At 45.5% G+C, this 15,355-nt stretch overlaps 1 protein-coding gene across 2 annotated transcripts in view; it reads left to right on the top strand.

Annotated features, from left to right (window-relative positions):
- The first annotated feature begins 3,495 nt into the window (after positions 1-3,495).
- Positions 3,496-15,355, top strand: part of Stxbp1 (syntaxin binding protein 1) — a 58,499-nt gene continuing 46,639 nt past the window's right edge. The window contains exon 1 of one of the 2 annotated variants that reach the window (XM_051185229.1): positions 3,496-3,696. In XM_051185229.1, the coding sequence (XP_051041186.1) occupies positions 3,660-3,696 (37 nt within the window). In that variant the 5' untranslated portion in view covers positions 3,496-3,659. The remainder of the gene's footprint in view (positions 3,697-15,355) is intronic. The other variant, XM_051185230.1, reaches the window with a different exon arrangement.

Raw genomic sequence — 15,355 nt, 5'->3', positions numbered from 1 at the left:
ATCACCTAGAAGAACCTGAGCACAGCAGCCAGGCCCACCCTAGAGCTCTGCCTTCCATCCTGACCTTCAAACTCTCGGATGTAGTCACAATGGACCCCTTTTTCCTGGCGAAGCCAAGCTCCTTTCTGTCGCTGTGTCTTTGTGCTGACCGTGTGTTTGCCAGGATGCTCTTATATGCCCTCCTGCTACCTTTCCCTTGGCTCAGGGAGCCCACTCTGGTTGCAGCCGAGCCAGTTCTTTGGACACATGCCCTGTCACCCACTTTTCTGTTTTGTCACTTTCCAGAATGCATGGCTCTTTCAATACTATCTGTCCCTTAAGGGCAGGAATCATGCCTCACTTACAGCACCTGGCATGAGCATCTGAGGGCACTCAGTTTACCCTCACCGGCTCACGTGACTGGATGAATGGCAGTCAAGCCCTCAACATTCCCATTCCTTAAGAATAAGAGAATTCTAATTCATGTTCCTGTGGTAGAAGCATTAACTGTGGAGCCTCTGTTGACACATGCCAGCTGGTTAAGGAAGGAACATGTGGTGTCACAGCTGTACCCGGGGTTCCCTCACATTTACACACACTATCTCCTTCTCCAGACAAACCTGGAATCTACCAATGTGTTCTGAAAGCCAAGAAGAGCTCAGACTCGGGGAGAAGACATATTGTACCTTCCCTCTAGGAAGGAAGGAAAGGGCTCTTAGGGGTAGAGGCCAGATGTCTGGGTTCCTCTTCCTGTTGCTGTAGATAATAAAATACCCTGACAGAAGCAGTTAAAGGAAGAAAATAGTAATTTTGGTTCACAGTTCAAGAGGAAGTCCACCATGGCAGTGAAAGCATAAAGATAGGAGCTTAAGGTGGCTGGTCACATGTGTCCACAGTCAGGAAGCAGAAATGGAGGAGTGTGTGCATTCAGCTCACAGCCACCCACGGTGGGTGGGCCTTCCCCCCTCATTAACCTAATTATGATAATTTCCCATAGGCATGCCCAGAGACTAACCCAATCAAGACAATCCCTCATAGGCCTGCCTGGGGGCTTGCCTTATTGATTCCAGATCCTGTTAAGTTGGCAATCAACACTATCCCTTACACCAGAACACTGTCAAATCTCATCCTGACATTGGTGTATTGAACTAGGGTATATGGTCTCTTAGGTTTGGGACAAACCTTGCATTTGGCTTCTTTTCTTGTTGTAAAGTATAAAACAGTGATTCAGAATTGAAATTATAGCTGTAGCTCAGTTGGTAGACTGATTGTTTAACATAGTTCCTGAGCATGACATAAACCAGGCGTGGTGATGCGTGCTTACAATCCCAACTTCTGGGAGGTGGCAACAGGAGAATGAGGAATTTCGGGTTTAAGGCCACAACAGCCTGTCTTAAAAGTAAATAAATAAATAAATAAAAAGTATCAACTGCCAGGGGGTGGTGGCACACACCTTTGATCCCAGCACTCAGGAGGCAGAGGCAGGCTGATCTCTGAGTAAATTCCAGGCCAGTCAGGAGTATACAGAAAAACCTTGTATCAAAAAACAAAAGAAATTATCATAAAAAATAAATAAAGCCAGGAATGGTGGTGAACATCTTTAATACCCACACCCAGGAGGCAGAAGTGGTATATTTCTGTAAATGTCAGACCCATCAGTGCTACATAGTGAGACTCTATCTAAATAAATAAATACAAATAATTGAAATAATTCAATTACTACTTCTACTTTGTCACTACTCAACACAGTTTCCCTGGATCTCAGGGTCCTTGTTTGTTCTTTTTTTTTTTTTTTTTAGATTTTTATTTATTTTTATATGGTTTTGTATTTTGCCTGCATGTATATTGGTGTGAGGGTGCCAGATTCATTTGAACTGGGGTTATAGACAGTTGTGAGCTGCTATGTGAGTACTGGGAATTGACCCCAGGTCCTCTGGAAGAGCAGCCAGTGCTCTTAACTGCTGAGCCATCTCTCCTGCCCCGTTGTTGTTAAAATAATCACTTGATACATGGAAAGGGCCCCAAATCACAGGGCTTTCACATTGGTGGTTATTCACTGATTTCACTCCTACATCTCCTGGCCTCTGTGGTTGTTTTTTATTTATTGTTATTATGCATGATGAGTGCTTATGCTTGTCACAATGTAGTTAGAGAACAGCTCTGTGGAGTCAGCCCTCTCCTGTCTCCTTGTGGCTCCAGGTATTGCCCTTGGGTTATTAGGCATGCTGTGAAATGCCTTTATCCACTGAGCCATGCTTTGGAGGCTCATTTGTTTTATTTTGTTTTGTTTTGTTTTGTTTTTTTTGAGACAGGGTATTACCATGTAGCTCAGGTTGGCCAAAATTCACAGAAAGTCTCCTGCCTGCCTCCTCCTCTTAATCTTTTTTTTTTTTTTTTTTTTTTTGATACAAGGTTTCTCTTTGTAGCCCTAGTTGTTCTGAAACTCACTCTGTAAACCAGACTGGCCTCAAACTCACAAAGATTTACCTGCCTCTGCCTCCTGAGTGCTGGGTTTAAAGGTGTGCACCACCTACTTGTGCCTCCTCCTCTTAATTTCTGTGATTACAGATGTTTGCCACCACATCTAGCACTCCTTTATGGTTAAAAAATGAATTTATTGTCAGGCAGTGGTGGTGCACACCTTTAAACCCAGGACTCAGAAGGCAGAGGCAGGTGGGTCTCTGTGAGTTCGAGGTCAGCCTCATTTATAAAGTGAGTTCCAGGACATCCAGGACTGTTACACAGAGAAACAACAACACTACCAACAAAACAATCTTCTTCATTAACAACGATAGCACAATGAAAACCTCTATGTGATCATTTAAGTAATGTACACTCCAAAAAGGAGATGCTAAGTCCAGAGCTGATTCTATAGCATTTTCTAATTTGATTTGGATCTTGGAAACTACTGGGTTTGTACCATGTCTTGTGCAAAAGTGCAGGCTCAATGTACAGAATATTAGCTTGCACATAATAATGGGAAAACAATATTTATTAGTGAATGATAGATAATGGCACAGCAGTAAGTGCCTCGGGTTTGTTTTTGCACCTGAAAACTAAGATTAGAAAGGGTGCTCATTATTGCACGAATTTAGAAAAGGTGCGTGGCACAGAGCTTAGCGCTTGGTCGATGATGGGCGAACAGACATAGGGATAGTTTCGAGCCTATGTTGGTGAGCTGGGAATGAGTACAGTTAATAAGAATCTGCCCTTGGAGTTCCTTCTGTTGGCAGGGGAAAATGGAAGGCTCTCAGAAAGCAGGAAGAGCATCACAACCTCGCTTTCCGAAGATTCCCATAGCCTGGGCTGCCAGTGCAGAGGGGACTTTAGGACCCTGAGCCCCCGGCACGCGCGTAAGGCGATGGGAAGGATGTACCCTGAGTCCATCTGCATCCAGGAGGGCGGGGCTGCTCGCCCGGGTCGTGTTACTATTGGTGAAAACGGGCGGGTGACGATGACGGCTGGCGCGAGGCCCCGCCCCTGCCGCCCCGCCCCTCCCGCGCGCGCTGGCCGCTAGGCAGCCTCGCTCTGGCCCGAGTCGCGCCCCCGCGCCAAGTCCGCGCGTCAGTCGGTCCCCAGTGCGGCTGCGGGGCGACCGGCTGCAGACAGCGGGGCGCGCGGCCCGGGGGAGGTGACTGTGTCGCGGGAGGAGCGTCGGAGCCCAGAGATCGCACAACGCCATGGCCCCCATTGGCCTCAAGGCGGTGGTCGGAGAGAGTAAGTGGCATGGGGTGCTGCTCGGGGGGCCAGTTCCTGGCCTCAGGCCGGTGGGACCCGTTATCCAGGCACCGCCCTCCCGTGAGGGAAGCCTCTTTCGCTTCCTGCAGCCAGCAAGCTTCCTTACTCACGCTTCTCCCCGATTCCGTCTTCACCTTGGTCCTCCTCACCCTAGACGCCTCCTCAGACCTCTATTCCTCCATCTCTTTTTCATCCCATCCCTCCTCACACCTCGCCTTCATAAACATCCCATTTTCCCTTTTATCTCCATCACGCCATCTCTCCTACATCCCACCTCGTCTCTCTCCTCTCCCTCTTCCCCCCCCAGACCACATATCTCCCTCCCCCATCCGTGCCTTTATCCCCTCCAGCCCATTAGCGTCCTCTGCAGCATCACCCTCTGCACCCCAACTCTTCTCCTTTCCTCCTGTCGCCCCTCCTTGCCTTCTGCATTTCCAGAGCTCCTGATTCCGCTCCTTTTTTTCCCCCGGTCTCCAATCCCTCCCTCTTTCCCACCCTCCCTCATGAATCGTGACGAACGAAGCCTGGCCTGCGTCCTCCTCCCTCCCTGCCTCCCTCTCCCAGGAGCAGGGCGCTGTCTCCGGCTGCAGAGACCCACCTGGGAGCGGCGGGGCGCGCGCAGCCAGGGCTACTCCTGCCAGCTGGGGAGGGGACGCGGGGTTTTCCTGCGGAGCTGCGATCGATCGCCTCGCTGGGTCAGCGATTCTCTCCGCCTCCCTTCCCCGGGCTGGACTTCAAGGGCGGGGTCTCGGTGGGGTCTGGAACCCTTCGAAATCCCGAGGGAAAAGGGGAGCGTTTCAGAGTGTCGCGGGAGGAGTGGCCCCGCCAGCGCCGCAGTCTGCAGTCTCGCTGCTTGCGGGACTCAGCCCCGGGTGTCGCTGCGGGGAAAATACGATTGTTTATGGGTTTGCATGAAAGGCACAGCAGACATTTTTAAATTTTTTATTGATTTTTTTTTTTTTTATTTTGGTGAGCGTCGACATGAGGGCGGATTGTGGGTATTTAAAAAACGGCGTTCTCAAATAAGATGGATGGCCTAGGTAGAAAAATAGCACCTCTTCACTATTTTGGCACGTCTTATAAAGAAAACGTGTGAGGATTGCTGTGGCTTTCACTACCTGTTTTTAGAGTAAGAGAAAATGAAAGTGTCTTTTTCCTGAAGGAGAGGTGGAAATTTAGTTTCCTTTTTCAATGAGCCTCTCCTATGATAGCTTGCTCATCCACCCCCATCAAATGCAGCATAATTGTTGAGCGATGCAACTGCCCTCCCCTTATTCTTTTGAGTGGTATATGGGGGAATACTCTTGGTGGAATCTAGCCATGTACAGCATTTCCTTGATCTAATATGTCAAAAGGAATTGCTATAAAAACAAAACCTAAAATGGACATTTAAAAGAAAAATGCTCACGAACACTCATGCTGTAAAGGTTAATTGAACTGTTTCTCAGGAAACTCAGTGTTTAAGGCTGGGGGGGTCCATAGGGATTTGCTAATGTCAACATCTTCATTTTCAGCTATGAGGAAGAAATTGAGGCTTTGTTTGTTTGTTTTTTTGTTTTCTTAAACTTGTGTCCATTTCCTTGCAAGTAAAGTAAAAACAAAAATAATAATTCCCTTATTTTCTATATACATAGTTTCCTCTTAAAAACCCCTTTTCAAGATTTAGAGGTGTGGAGTGGAATGTCATACTTCACTACTTCCAGGTGTTATATTTGAATACTACATTTGAAAAACAAAATGCATATTATGGAATGCTCCCCCACAAGACCGCCACTATAGCCCCGGCTGCTGGTTCAGAAAACACTATGTAACCTAGACTGGCTTTAAATTTATCTTAATCCTCCTGCCTCAGCCTCACAAATGCTGAGATTATAGGTGTGAGTCACCCTGTCCAGCTTATTTTTGTTTATTTGAGATAAGGGTCCACTTTGTAACCCTGGATAGCCTGTTATTTCCTACCCAGTGCAAACTGGCTTTGAATTCATGGTAATTCTCCCGCTTCAGGCTACCAAAATGCTGGGATTACAGACTTTCACTACCATACCAAACTCAAAAGTAGGGTTTTTGCATTCTTTTGCTAAGACCCTTGATTATGTAGGTGTCACCATAACCCCCCTGCCTTGCCTCTTTTAGAAGTAAGCATCAAGATTTAAAAAAAAAAAAAAAACAAGAATCAGTGTGCAATATGGCCAAAATTTCTTTTGAAACAAAGTGAAACCGAGATGTACAAAAATAAACTCAATTTTACAAAAAAAAAAAAAAATTGTGAATGTGTGAACAGACTTCTATTTCTGTGACAGTGACAATTGAGTTAGGCATGTGCTTTAGGAGAATACATCTTGAATCCTATTTTAATGCTACTTCCTAATTTTTGGTGGAGTTTCTACTTCAACTTTTTTATTCCAAAAGTAAGAGTGAAATAAAGGTGCTGTCTTGAGAACAGAGTCTAATGTAGCCCAGGTGAGCCTCTGGCTGGTGAAGATGACCTAAGCACTGATCCTTTAGCTTCTACTTTGGAGTGTGCTGTCTCATTTTAATTAATGCTGGGGATTGAACCCCCAGACCTCTACCCACTAAACTACATCTACACCTAAAGCTGCTTTTTTTGAGGCAGGGTTTCTCTGTTTAGCTCTGGCCATCCTTGAACTTAGCTGTAGACCAGGCTAGCCTTGAACTCAGATATCCTCCTGCCTCTGCCTCCCTGAGTTTTGGGATTAAAGGTGTACACCACCACTACCCGGCTCTAAAAGCTGCTTTTTAAAAACTATACACACCAGTTAAAATGCCACCTTCATAGCCTTGTCTTCTTGATCTAAATTACATCCTATAATCACTATCTTAGGGTTACTATTGCTGTGGTGAAACACCATGACCAAAATCAACTTGGGGAGGAAAGGGTGTATTTGGCTTACACCTCCACAACATCACTGAAGGAAGTCAGGACTAGAGGCAGGAACTGATGCAGAGGCCATGGAGGGTGCTGCTTACTCCCCATGGCTTGCTCAACCTGCTTTCTTATAGAGCACAGAACCCTCAGTGGCCTGGGCCCTCCTACTTCAATAGGAAATTAAAGAAAATGCCCTACAAGCTTGCCTGCAGCCCCATCTTACAGAGGTATTTTCTTAACTGAGGCCCCCTCCTCTCTGATGACTCATGTATGTCAAGTTGACAGAAGACTAGCCAGTCACTGTCAGGTTTTCATAATTAAAAATGGTCTTGCTTGCTTTTGTTTGTTTGGTTGGTTGGGGGAGGCCCGCATTTGCTGGATGAACAATGTCATTTAGGACCGTGAATGAAAGTAAATAAATGTGGTTTTGAGCCCCTTGCCTTCCCCTATAATCTGCCCCAATCTAAACCACAGCCTTGCGAGTGTGCAGTACCAGCCCCAGTGTCCTGCTGGTCCCTTCATAGTTGAGTGTCATTGAATAGCACACAGCTGTCTGTATAAGAAAAGAGAGTATGGGTTGATTTGGCAACTTATTCTACAGTGTTTAGGCTTGCAAGGAACTATGGGAGTTTCAAAGCTGAATAACACATGGTCCTGTACCAAGCAAGCATGGTGGCGTATGCCTTTATTCCAGTACTTGGAAGGCAGAGGCAGGCAGATCTCTGTAAGTGCCAGGCCAGCCAGGGCTCCTTAGTGAGATCCTGTCTCACTAAGGGACTAGTCTATTGTAATGGGCAGAAGCTTTCCACTACTTCCCCAGCACACTTCAGGACACACTCATTGTACTGCACGTATGTGTGTTGTCTTGCCCATCTAGTTCATGAATCTCTTCAAGGGAATATAGTTGTCTTTCTTGCTCTTATGTCTGTCCTCGGTGCATGATTTAGGTGCTGCCACTCAGTTAATGTTGCACAAATAACTACTGAGAAAGAAAATAGACTAAGTAACTAGAATTAGGGGAAAAATTCAGACCCTGTTGTCAGCTGGGATTATGGGTTCTTGTGCCTCCGTACCTTTTTTTTTTTTTTTTTTTAACTGGGGATGAACTCAAGTCCCCAAAGCTGCCCAGCATCCACCTGCCTCTGCTTTCTGGAGTGCTGGGATTATGTGCCACCTCACATAGCTTTTAAAATGTGATTTCTGGGACTGGGAAGATGGCCTCAATTGGTAAAGTATCTGCTGTGCAAGCAGGAGGACCTGAGTAGTTCAGATCCCCAGCACCCAGGTAAAAATGCCAGGCATGGTCACCTTAGCTAGGAGGAGACAGATGGATCCCTGGACTGCCCTGGCCAACCAAAGTGGTCCACAGGTTAAAATGGATAGAGATAGCAGGAGACACTAATGTTGGCCTCTGACTTCCATTTGTTTGCACAAATGTACTTTCATGTACAGGCACACACACAATATGTGTGTGTGTGTGTGTGTGTGTGTGTGTGTTTTCTTTATTTAAAAAACTGTCTTTCTTTCATCCAGGGTGGTAGTGGTACATGCTGGCAATCTCAGCACTAGGGAGGCAGAGTCAGGAGGATTGCAGTACGTTCTAGGCTACACTAAACTGCCTGAAAAGTTTGAAGCTAGCTAGGGCCATGTGAGACCCTGTCTCAACTTCCCTGTCCCCCCCAAAAGTGACTTTGTTCATCTAGCATATTGCATTTGCTGTTGTGTTGTGTTTGCTGTTTGTTCCTTTTCATCCCTGACTGTTCTGTCATATGGATGTCCTCCATCCTCCAGATCAAGGACTTTTTAAGTTATTTCCAGCTACAGGCAATTATAAGTAAAGGTTTACCCACAGATTAAAAACTATTGCATGTATTTATTTTGTGTATATGTGTGCCTGTGCACATACATACCATGGCAAATGTGGAAATCTGGAGTTGGCTCTCTCCTTCCACCATGTGGGTCCTTGTAACTTAGGGTAATTGGACTTCATGGCAAGCACCTTTATCACTGAGCTTTCCACTGTCACATACCCACAGATTTTTATGTGACTGTATTATACGGCTACCTAAATGCCTAGGATTAGGATTAGCGGACAGGTAAGCATATGCTTAACTTTGTAAGAAACTGCCATGCAGAATTCTGAAATGGCAGTAACATATTGTTATTCCAACCTGTGATGCTCAAAATTTCTCCTTGCCAGGCATGGTGGTTGCATGCCTTTACTGTCAGCACTTGGGGGTTTGAGGCTGACCTGGCCTACATAACAATTTCCAGGCCAACCTGGGCTACATAGTGAGATGCTTGTCTTCTTGTGAGCTGTTGGTGTTTTGAGTTAGCTGCCTTGAGAGGGAGACTGTGGCAGCTCACAGTTTCTGTTTGCATTTGCTGAGGGGTTTTGCGTGTGTTTCTGTATGTCGATGGTTAAGTTTCCAAATCTTTACATTTTTAAACTAGGATGTTTGTTTTCCTATTATTAGTTCTTAAAATCTTCAAATATGGGCTAGAGAGATGGCTCAGAGGTTAAGAGCACTGGCTGCTCTTTCACAGGTATTGAGTTCAGTTCCCAGCAATTATGTGGTGGCTCACAGCCATCTGTGATGAGATCTGGTGCCCTCTTCTGTTATGCAGGAATACATACAGGCAGAACACTGAATACATAATAAATAAAAAAAATATTTTAAAAAGATCTTCAAATATATATTAAACATGTGATTTTCAAATGTCTTCTTGAGTCTGGTTTTGTCTTTTTATTTTCAGTGTTTTCCAAAGAGCAGAAGTTCTTAATTTTTACATTTTCCTTGTGGATTCTTTTGTTGCGAGTAGGTTTTCCCTGCTGGCCTGGACCCACCACGGCTCCAACCCCAATTAAGACACAAAGACTCTGTATTTGATATTATGTTGTTGGCCAGTTATTTGTTTCTTATTGACTAGCTCTGTCTTAATTATTAACCCATTTCTATTCATCTAAGTATTTCCACGTAGTCTCATCTTACCGGAGAGTAGGGCTGGCGTTCGCTTGTTCGCTCTCTCCAGTCTCTACATGCTGACTCCTCCTTACTACTTCCTCGACTCCTCCTTGTCTCCTAGTCCTGCCCATCTCGCTTTCCTATTGGCCAACAGTGCTTTATTCATTAATCAGTATGAGAAACATATTTACAGAATGACATTTCCCATCGTTCTTTTTGTTTTGTTTTGTTTTCTAAGACGTCTTTGTTTAGCTTAAATTCACAAAGATTTCCCGTTTTCTTCTAAAAGTTTTTACCATTTAGGGTGTTTTATTTATATTTGACTCATTTTGGATAATTTTTATGACATTGAGGTATGGTCAAGGTGTATTTTTTCTCGTTGTTTGAATTGAATGTCCAATTGTCGCTGCCCCATTGCGCTGTCTTTGTGTTCTTGTTGACAGCACCTATGTGGGTGGGTGAGTCCCGGACATTCTGTCCTGTTGTTGAGCTGCAGGGACTCCTCTGCCAGCGCCTCCTCTTGACCATCTCAGCTCTAAAGTAGGCGTGGGAGCCTGTCCTCATCCGGGTTCTTCCCTTTTCTTCCTTTCCTTCACTTATCTGCAAACATTTTAGAATCAGCTTGTTGATTTGTTAAGAACTGGAATTTTTATTGCAGTTGTGTTGACTCTATAGATTAGTTTAGGGAGATCTGACATCTTAACTTTTATTAGTTGAGTTTATTTGCTGTATTGCAACACCTGTATTGTTTCACAAATAAGAAATCAAACACCATAATAAGGAGAATCCCAGAATACAAGGTAAATTTGCAATAATTGTGTTTCCCTAAATTAGCAATAAATAATTAAAAAGCAAAATATGAAACAATACTGTTTATAGAGCTGGGGAGACATACTCAGTTATCTTACATTTGAGAGGCCCAGCGTTAGTTTTCCAGTGTAGCATTCTGACTGCCTAAAAGTGAAGTGCTTAGGTATAACACTATATTCAAATCTGTGAGCTGAAAACCTTAACTCCATAACAAAAGAAATCCTAGAAAGTATAAATAGATATACCATGTTCATGAATGGAGAAACTGTCACAGTTATGTTATCTTTTTTTTTTTTTTTTTTTTTTTTTTTAATGTCCTCAAATTCTCTAGGTATGTGCTTATAGCAGCAATTTCTTGGTTGTTTTTAAAGTAGAACAGTTAACAGTTTTTTGTTTTGTTTTGGAATTTTTTTGGTTTTTCGAGACAGGTTTTTCTCTGTGGCTTTGGAGCCCGTCCTGGAACTAGCTCTTGTAGATCAGGCTGGTCTTGAACTCACAGAGATCTGCCTGCCTCTGTCTCCCAAGAGCTGGGATTAAAGCAGTTAACAGTTTTAACAGAATTTTTTTGTAACACAAATATACAAACCCAGAGACTGATATTGGGGTTCAAGCTTCAAGCTGAATATCAGAAAAGCAAAGCAGCCAGCCACTAACTCTTACCTCTACCTCAGGCTGAAAGAGCTGTCTTGTCTTTATCATGGTTGGAGAATAAATCTCTCTACCAAGCCTCAGACTGCAATCCCAGATTGCTGACTCTTCCTGTATACCTCTCAAATCCTGGGATTAAAGGCATGTGATCCCAAGTGCTAAGATCACCTTTGTGTGAGCTATTTCTCTTTAGGCCTGGATTAATTTCTTGTAGCTCAATGTGGCCTTGAGCTAACAGAGATTCATCTGCTTGTCTCTTGAGTCCTGGGATTACAGGGTGTACCACAACTGCCTAGCTCTATGGCTGGCTAGTATGACTGCTGCGATTAAAAATGTATGTCACCATTGCCTGGCTCTGTCTTGTTGCTAGCTTTGCTTTCTGTACCCTTAGGCAAGCTTTAATAAATCAAAAATAATAATATCACTACAATTTTTTGTTTTGTTTTTCAAGACAGGGTTTCTGTATGTAGCTTTGGAGCCTTTCCTGAACTCACTCTGTAGACCAGGTTGGCCTCAAACTCACAGAGATCTGCCTGTCTCTGCCTCGTGAGTACTGGGATTAAAGGTGTATGCTACCACTACCTGACTGTAAAAATTATTTTGGGGTGATCTCATTGTGTCTTCATTCCCATTTTATTGTATTTATTATTATTTACTTTTTTTTACTTCAAATCAATGTCTCACTATGTGACTCAGGCTGTTCTGGAACTCATAGCAGTTCTCCTGAGTTTACAGGTATGCGTGCACCACCACACTCAGCTGTGCCTGGCTTTTTGGTGTTTATTTCTAGATATTATGCTCCTTGTTGGAACTGGTTGTCATCTCATAATGATGTGATTTACAGTTTAAATTGGGGCAGAATGATGTGATTTACAGTTTAAATTGGGGCAGACTTTCCCTAAGCAGTGGTTTAGGGCCCAAATAGCATCCCTGTGTCTCCATTATTTGCTTGAGAGCTGGCATCTTCCCATGGAGTATCTACATTGTATTGACTATCTATTGTCTATTATTGTATTGGCTGTCCTTTGAAAAGGTTTCCCTCTGGCTCTTTTGGCACACAGGACCTCTGGCAAACAGGTGTCTGGCAGCTAATGAAGTGTTTCTTCTTTGGTGAAGTTGTCAGGCCAACTTATGTAGTTACCTCTGACAATTCAGCTCTTGTGGTCCTGAGTTTGCCCTAGGAGAACTAACTGTTTGGGAATGCAAGCTTGGAGGCGATCAGAGGGTGTTTGGCTAGAGGTTAGGCACTGTGAAGTGCTTCTGAGAATGCCAATTCCAGGATGGACTTTTATGGTAAGCATCCTCTGACACCTTTCCTCTGAGTAATTGAAGCTGTTAAGAGCAAGTGTCCTAGCAGGTCCACCCTTCCCCTGTCAATAGACTAGCTTCTCAACAACCAACCAGACTACCATCATGGCGGCCTAGCTGCTTTGAACAGTTTGCAGAAACTTGAGGAAACTCTATCTCCGGAGGCTTTACTGTAGTCACAGCCTCTCCAGACAACTTTCAAGGAAGAACAAGAAATGGGTTCTGCTGTGACAAGCCTCCATGAACTCTACGTGACCCACTGTGAGTGAGCTATTCTCAGTTAGGGTTGAAGGGGATGCCCCTCTCCAGGGACTAATAGGTGGTTAGAGGGGTTTATGATTGGTGCAGAAGTGAGGCTTGTGATTGGTGGAACCCTAAGCTGCACACAAGGCCCTGGATGGTAGGAGTTTTGGAAAGCATTCCATGCCCACCTTCCAGCTATTTTTAAGCAAGCAAAGGGTTTGATTTCAGGTCAGTTTTTATACAGCATGTGAGGTATGTATGGTCTCACTTTGTTTTCAGGTCAGGCCAGGAAATGCCTTTCCTGTGACCCAACCCCAGTATTGCACCATTAGGTCCTGAAAAGCCTAATCCCAGCGGTCTGTATTTATGTACTGTCTTCAGGTTAGCCTTGACTTTGATGTGTAGCCAATAATGACCTTGAACTCCTAATCCTCCTGCCTCCACGCAGTGCTGGGTTACAGGTATGCACCACCATTGTCAGGCCCCACTTTGGTCGTTGTCATGAGTACTGAGGACTGGGTTGTTGACACTAAAAACAGGTGGAAGCAGCAGTAGCAACAGGAAAGTAGTTGAGATCTGGAGGGCAGCTGGGATCAGAACCTGGGGAGCTGAGATGAGGAGATGCTGTTGCAGAAGTAGGAGGGGGAAAGAGCAGAGAGCCGAGACTGTGGAGGGTGGGAGACTTGGCAGAGCCCAGATGATTAAGTTCAGAGAGCCATCAATGGATAAGGGCTGAGGGTTCCAGCACCTGCAATGAGCTCTGGAGCTGTAACTCCGGCTGCAGGGTCACTAGCATTCAAAGGCCAGGGCAATAAGCCTCTGACCTGAGCACCTAGAGATTGAGTCTGCAGCCAGGAGCCAGCCCCAAGCCCCTTATTTTGAAGGGGCTTGCTCTAACCTGAGCAGCAAGAGCTGGAAGCCCCTGGCTTTTGATACTGCAGTCCTGAGCCTCTAGTTCTCAGGGCTCTGAGATGTCAGCCCCGAGGTCAAAAGCTCAGTTTGTAAGGCATTGGCATTGAAGGGCTCAGGGGGCCAACACCAGGGACTGCTCTTTGTCTAGTCGTAAGTTCCACCGAGTAGGGCAGTGGAACCCTCAGCCACTGTGATGGATCAGATCAATTGACTGTTATTGCTTCTGTACAGATCTGGATCTATCTGGTATTGGAGAGAAATGACTCACTCCCCAACTTGTCCTTCGATGTTACACGCATGCTGTGACACAAATGCCTACACACATGTACAAATAAATTAATGTAATTTAAGAAACAAGCCGGGTGGTGGCGGCCTTTAATCCCAGCACTCAGGAGGCAGAGGCAGGCAGATCTCTGAGTTCGAGGCCAGCCTGGTCCACATATGTTCCAGGACAGCCAGGGCTACACAGAGAAAGCCTGTCTGGAAGAAATAAAAAAAGAAAACCAAAACAACAATAAGAACAACACCCCCAACAGAGCCTGGTTGTGAAGGTACAGACTCGATTGGTCTCTAGAAGTCAGTCTTTTTTGTGGTGGCCTGTGGACATGTCAGAAAACCTAAGGACACACCTGGATTTTAGCCAGAAGCCTCCAAGGGGTCTAGAACCAGTTCTTTGTTCATTAAGCCTTCATATAGACAGAAGCTGTGCAGCAAGGTGATAGACGAGTAACCTGACCCTCCTGCCTTGGCCTCCACCATGCTGGGATTATAGGCCTGTGCCTCCAAGCCCAGGTAACCTGGTTCTTGTGGGATGCACATCCATGCCCTTCCCTTACTGGGACTCTGGATAATGTCGGGACCCATGGGAAACAAGTGAGGACAGGGAGACCTAAAAGGAGATGCCAGCCATGCCAAAGGTGGTGTCAGTGGGGCCTGAGTAAGGCAAGCAGAGGAAGAGCTGGAGTTGTCAAGAAGGAGGGACCCAGTATAGCTGGCTGGGGAAGGGGAGACACGGAGACACTGGTGTGTGTGTGTGTGTGTGTGCGCGCGCGCGCGCTGCACTTCCTTAGCCTTTGGTGTTTTAAAATTCTTTTTATTGTGTTTATTTCTGTGATGGAAAGGGGTGTGTCTATGCCACAGTATGTGTGTGGAGGTTCGGAGGCCAACCTGCAGGAGTTGGTTTCCTCTTCCCATTCTGTAGATCCTGGGAATTGGACACAGCTTGTCATGCGTGGCCCATGTAACCATCTCCCTGGCCCTTTCGTTGACTTTTTAGAATCCCTGGAGACCCATGCAGATTTTTAAGTTGGGGAAGACAGGGTTAGAATAGTTTAGAGAGCTCAGTGTTTCTGTTTAGGGATTAGATGGGAGGCAGTAAGTTAGGGGCTGTGGTGGTGTCCAGGGTGTGGTAATATTTGAGAGGCTGCAAAGCTAGATCTGAGGTAGAACATTGGGTAGGGAGAGGGAGGTGGGCTGGGAGAGGTTTTACAGGTGTTGAAGGGTTATGCGGCGGTCATTGAAAGGGAAGGATGAGAAGAGAATGCTGGAAACCAGTCCTGGTTTGGGGTTTCACAGCAAGTCCCAAGGTCAGATTTGGGAGAACGTTAGCTCCCCTAGGCACCTATGTACCATCTCCAAGAGTGCGCTGAGAGGCAGCGGGCAGGGTTATCAAAGGCCAGGGGGAAGTCATGATGGAGGTACAGGCTGGGGGCCGTTAGATGGCCTACGCTGCTGGGGACAGTCAGACAGATGTCAGGATGGGGTAGTAGAGGAAAGGGAGCGACACTGACACGGACAGATAGGCCCAGCCAGAGCAGCCAGAAGGCTTGAGAGTCGGCAGGGAGCCAGGTCTGTCTCAGTTTTT

Source organism: Phodopus roborovskii, unplaced genomic scaffold (assembly GCF_943737965.1).
Source record: "Phodopus roborovskii unplaced genomic scaffold, PHOROB, whole genome shotgun sequence".
Taxonomy (NCBI): Eukaryota; Metazoa; Chordata; class Mammalia; order Rodentia; family Cricetidae; genus Phodopus; species Phodopus roborovskii.
Note: the sequence above shows the minus strand (reverse complement) of the source record. Positions and strands in the feature narration are given on the sequence as shown.